Source organism: Condylura cristata, unplaced genomic scaffold (genome assembly GCF_000260355.1).
Source record: "Condylura cristata isolate star-nosed mole 26May11 unplaced genomic scaffold, ConCri1.0 scaffold00077, whole genome shotgun sequence".
In the NCBI taxonomy this organism is placed as follows: Eukaryota; Metazoa; Chordata; class Mammalia; order Eulipotyphla; family Talpidae; genus Condylura; species Condylura cristata.
In genome coordinates, this window is record NW_004567178.1 from 108,163 (window position 1) to 113,258 (window position 5,096).

Sequence of the window (5,096 nt, forward strand, 5' to 3'; positions counted from 1 at the left end):
GGGGGCGGGCAGCCCCCCGAGGGCTGGCAGATGAGCATGGGCTGGGGGCCCCCCGAGGACTGGCAGATCATCATGGGCTGGGGACACCCCGAAGGCTGGCAGATCATCATGGGCTGGGAGCCCCCGGACGGCGGAGCGGGGACCAGGCACATGACCGGCTTGCCGCTGGCGGGCGCGCTGGGCACGGGCTTGCAGATCAGCAGGGGCTGGGAGCCCCCCGAGGGCGGGCAGGGGGGCTGGCCGGAGGCCACCAGGCACACGACGGGCTTGCAGCTGACGGGCTTGCAGCTGACGGGCACGCAGCTGACGGGCACGCAGCCGGAGGCCGGGCAGCCGGAGGAGCAGCTCATGGCGCGGGAGTGGACGGCGGGAGTGGACGGCGGGAGTGGACGGAGCGGGAGGCTGTGCCGGCAGCAGGCGATGTCGGGGCTCGGCGCCGGCCGCTTTTATACCCAGCTGCGGCGTCCCGCGACGCGGAAGCGGCCACTTCCCCGCCGCCGGCCCCGTATCCTGGGGTGCTCCCGCCGGCCGCGCGCCCCGTAATTACACGGGCTTGGGGCGAAGCGCCCGTAAACAGGACGCGCCGGTTTCCCTGCTGTGGGGTGCTGGGGCCTCGGGCGCACCGCGGGGACCCCTGGCGTTCTCGCCCCATGTCCCCTGGCCCCTGTCGGCGTGGGCGTGCGGGGGTTTGGGGGCAGTGGGCCCTGGGCCTCGCAGCCCAGGAGTGGGGGGCCAGGGGCCGGGGGGCGTCCTGCCCCGTGGGAGAGAGACAGGGGTGCGCTTCCGTGTCTGCAGGGCCGAACGGGGACCCCCCCGGGGAGACTCGGGCCGAGTGGCCTCCGTGGCAGGCTAGCGGTGAGACCCCCACCGTGGGCACAAGACGGGGGTCCCCGGCCTCAGCTCTAAGCAGCCCGCCTGCCCGACACGCAACTTGGGGAGACTCTCCGGAGCGTCTTGGGGAGCCGGCGCCGAGCGCCCCGGGGTTCCGCCTGAGCGCGCCAGGGGCCTGTTGTGGATACCCTGAGGGTACCTGCTCTGAGCATATCTGGGGGGCTGTGGGCGCGTCTTGGGGAGCATGTTCTCAACATGTTGGGGGGCTGGTTCCGAGCACCTCGGGGGCCGGTTCTGAGCATCTCGGGGAGCATCTTAGGGTGCCTCTTGTGACAATATCGTGGGGCTTGTATTAAGCACTGTGGGGTGCTGGGTTCTGTCCTGAGCATCTTGGGGACCTGCTCGGCACTTGTTGGGGAGACCTGCTCTGCGTATCTGGGGGGGTGACCTGCGCTTTCCATCTCGGGGGGCCTGTTCTGAGCATCTAGGGTATAAAAGTGCTTTTGTAGGAAACAAACTCAGGGATTTCGTGTCACTGCAACAGCTACCGAGGAAATTGCCTGCTGCCGTGTGGTGGGCCTGGTCTAACCAGGCGAAGGTGTTTGCAGCAGACCCCCTTAACCTCTCCGGAAAGGGGGAGGTGGGCTCAGGCTGTGGTCGGGGGGGGGTGCCCCATAAATCAAGCCTTCCTGGGTCTCGGGCTGCCCTGAAAAACGAGGGCTTGCGCGTCGCTGGCTCTCCGACAGGGCCCCCGCAACTCTCCCGCCAGCCTCAGCGCGGTGACTCATCCCCCTGGGAGGTGGGAGGTGGGGGTGTCTGGCAGATGGCTTTGGGGAGTCCTGTGGATAAATTACCCATCGTGCGAATCAAAGCCGAGTGACTAGCCCGGGGCTTGGCATTTGGAAACCTATTTGGGACGGAGAGAGATCGTTTGCATCACTAATAACAGGGCTGGGCGCTGGGCGCGGGGGAGCCCAGCTGCAGGATCAGGGATCTGGGGGTGCGGAGGCAGGAACGGCGCGGCAGCTCCGCCCCCCGCGGGTCCGAGGCCCGCGCGCCTGTGTCCTGCCGCTGGGGCAGGGGCGGGGGGCCCTGGCCAGCGGGCGCAGTGTCAGCGCGGAGGGACACGCGCTGGGGAGGCGGACGCGCCCCATCTTCCAGCGCCGGGCGCGCTGCGGGGAGCGGTAGCGAGTGGGGGCGCGAGTCGGGGCGCCTTGGGACTCTTTGAGACCCCCCCGGCGGGGCCAGGAGCGCGCGCGCTGGCGCTCTGGGGCGCGCTGGGAGCGCGCAGCTGGTGGGGTTCCCTGCGCCCCGCGCTGTGCGCACGGAGCTCGGGCAGGCGCACCTGCGAGCTGCTCTCGCCCCCGGCCCCGACCCCCGGCGAGGGTGGAGTCGAGCACAGGCGCGCGGGGCCACCCCTGGCCCCGGGCGTCTCGGGGACGCGCGGAAGCGGCCATCTGGGCCACCCAGCTGGCTACTTTCGCTCCCCGTTTGGCTGCGTCCAGCTTGGGCTGTGACTTGACGCGGGTGGGGGGCGGCCGGGGGCGGGCGCCAGGGGGACCACAGCGCGTTCCCCAACCTTGAAACGGGGGCGACTCCCCTCGCGCGGACAAGGGGCCCCCGGCGGGGCAGGGCGCGGAATTGATGAGCCGGCCAGGGGCGGCCGCTGACGACATGTCGCAAAGTCGCTCTGTCGACGCTGAGTCTTGCCCGTTTTGGGGGGCACCTTCCCGCCCACGGCTCACCCCGACCCGGCGGCGCTGCTTGGCGGCGGATTATCCGACCGCGTGTGTACAAACGGGGTGTCAATGCCCTCGCTACAGGGTGCGAGCGAGGGCGAGTGGGGGCACCGAGGAACGCGACGTTGGCGGCGACGCTTCGGGGTGACGGCAGAACATGGTGCCGGGGTCCCCCGCAGCCCTGCAAAGAAGCCTGAGGACAGGGTCAGTGAGATCCGGGAGGCGGGTCAGGCGCCCATGACCGCATCTGAGTCCTGGGGGAGCGCGCGGGGGGCAGGCTGAGCTTGCGGGCAGCCCGGGGAGGGGGAACACGGGTCGCTGCGGCTGTTGCAGACTCCAGATGCAAATCGTTCTCCCCTGCGGCGTGGAAGACCCAGGAGGGGAGCCTGGGGCAGCTGTCAGCTGGGTACCCCACACTGGCCACAGCTCAACGTCCAAGCTTAGTACAGCCAGGGATAGTGGACTAGCGAGCGGTGGGGGTCTGCCCGCAGGGGAATACTATGCAGCCGTGAAAAAGGATCAACGTGTTGGTGGGGGTCTACCCGCAGGGGAATACTACACAGCTCTGAAAAAGGATACGGGGCCAGCAGGCCGGTGGGGTCTGCCCACAGCGGAATACTATGCAGCCACGAAAAAGGACCAACAGGTCGGTGGGGTCTACCCGCAGGGGAATACTACACAGCTCTGAAAAAGGATAATGGGCCAGCAGATCGGTGGGGGTCTCCCCGCAGTGCAATACTATACAGCCATGAAAAATAACGGACTAGCGGGCCGGTGGGGGTCTACCCGCGGGGGAATACTACACAGCTCTGAAAAAGGACAATGGGCCTACCACAGTGGAATACTATACAGCCACGAAAACAATGGACTAGCGGGCTGGTGGCGCCTACCTGCAGGGGAATACTACACAGCTGTGAAAAAAGGATAGTGGATTAGCAGGCGGGTGGGTGTGTACTCGTAGGGGAATACTACACAGCTTTGAAAAAGGAGAGTGGACCAGTGAGCCGGCAGGGTCTACCCGCAGGGGAATACTATGCAACCGTGAAAAGAATAGCAGACTAGCGAGGTGGTGGGGGTTTGCCCGCAGTGGAATATTACACAGCGGTGAAAAGGACAATGGACCGGGAAGACGGTGCGGTCTACCCACAGGGGAATACTATGCAGCTCTGGAAAAGGATAGCGGACCAGTGAGCTGGTGGGGTCTACCCGCAGGGGAATACTATGCAACCATGAAAAGGATAGCAGACTAGCGAGGTGGTGGGGGTTTGCCCGCAGTGGAATACTACACAGTGGTGAAAAGGATAATGGACCGGCAAGCCAGTGCGGTCTACCCGCCGGGGAATAGTATGCAGGTGTGAAAAAGGATAGTGGACTAGCGAGTCGGTGGGGGTCTACCCACAGGGGAATACTACACAGCGGTGAAAAGGATAATGGCCCGGCAAGCCGGTGCGGTCTGCCCGTAGGGGAGTACTACACAGCTTTGAAAAAAGGATGGTGGATCAGCGAGCCTGTGGGGGTCTACCTGCAGTGGAATACCATGCAGCCATGAAAGAGGATAGTGGATCAGCAGGCGGGTGGGTGCACTCCTCGTAGGGGAATGCTACACAGCTCTGGAAAAGGACAGTGGACTAGCGAGCTGGCGGGGGGGTCTACCCGCAGGGGAATACTATGCAACCGTGAAAAGGATAGCAGACCAGCAAGGCGGTGGGGGTTTGCCCGCAGTGGAATACTACACAGCACTGGAAAAGATAGTGGATTAGTGAGCTGGCGGGGTCTACCCACAGGGGAATACTACACAGCTCTGAAAAAGGATACAGGACCAGCGGGCTGGTGGGGGTCTACCCACAGGGGAATACTATGCAGCTGTTAAAAGGACAGTGGGCTGGTGGCCGTGAAAAGGATAGTGGATTAGCCATGGGGGTCTACCGCATAGGGGAATAGTACACAGCTCTGAAAAAGGACAGTGGAGTAGCGAGTGGCTGGGTTTCTACCACAGGGGAATACTATGCAGCCGTGAAAAGGACAGTGGGCTGGTGGCCGTGAAAAGGATAGTGGATAAGCCATGGGGGTCTACCGCGTAGGGGAATAGTACACAGCTCTGAAAAAGGACAGTGGAGTAGCGAGTGGCTGTGGTTCTACCACAGGGGAATACTATGCAGCCGTGAAAAGGATAGTGGGTCAGCGAGCCGCGGGGGTCTGCCGCGGGGGAACACTACACAGCTCTGAAAAAGGAATAGTGGACTAGCGAGTCGTGGGGCTCTACCCACAGGGGAATACTATGCAGCCGTGAAAAGGATAGTGGACTAGCGAGCGGACTGAGGTCTACCCCTAGGGGAGTACTACAAAGCTGAGCAGAAGGTGGCCCCTTGCCATGTGGGTCAACGTGGGTGGGACGGGGGGGGAAGCTGCCGACACGAGAAGCCCGAAGGAGACAGAGAAGGAGCAGACGGTGCCCTCGGGGGCGGAATGCAGAACGGCACCGAGATGCACCTGCAGAAAGGGGACGGTGGGCGAGGTCTCCGGAGC

General features: G+C 64.6%; 1 protein-coding gene across 1 annotated transcript in view; it reads right to left on the bottom strand.

Moving 5' to 3' along the window:
- LOC105854646 (keratin-associated protein 16-1-like) overlaps positions 1–1,940 on the bottom strand; it is a 3,564-nt gene extending 1,624 nt beyond the window's left edge. The window contains exon 1 of the mRNA XM_012734851.1: positions 7–1,940. Coding sequence (XP_012590305.1) covers positions 7–350 — 344 coding nt within the window. The 5' untranslated portion in view covers positions 351–1,940. The remainder of the gene's footprint in view (positions 1–6) is intronic.
- Positions 1,941–5,096: the final 3,156 nt, after the last annotated feature.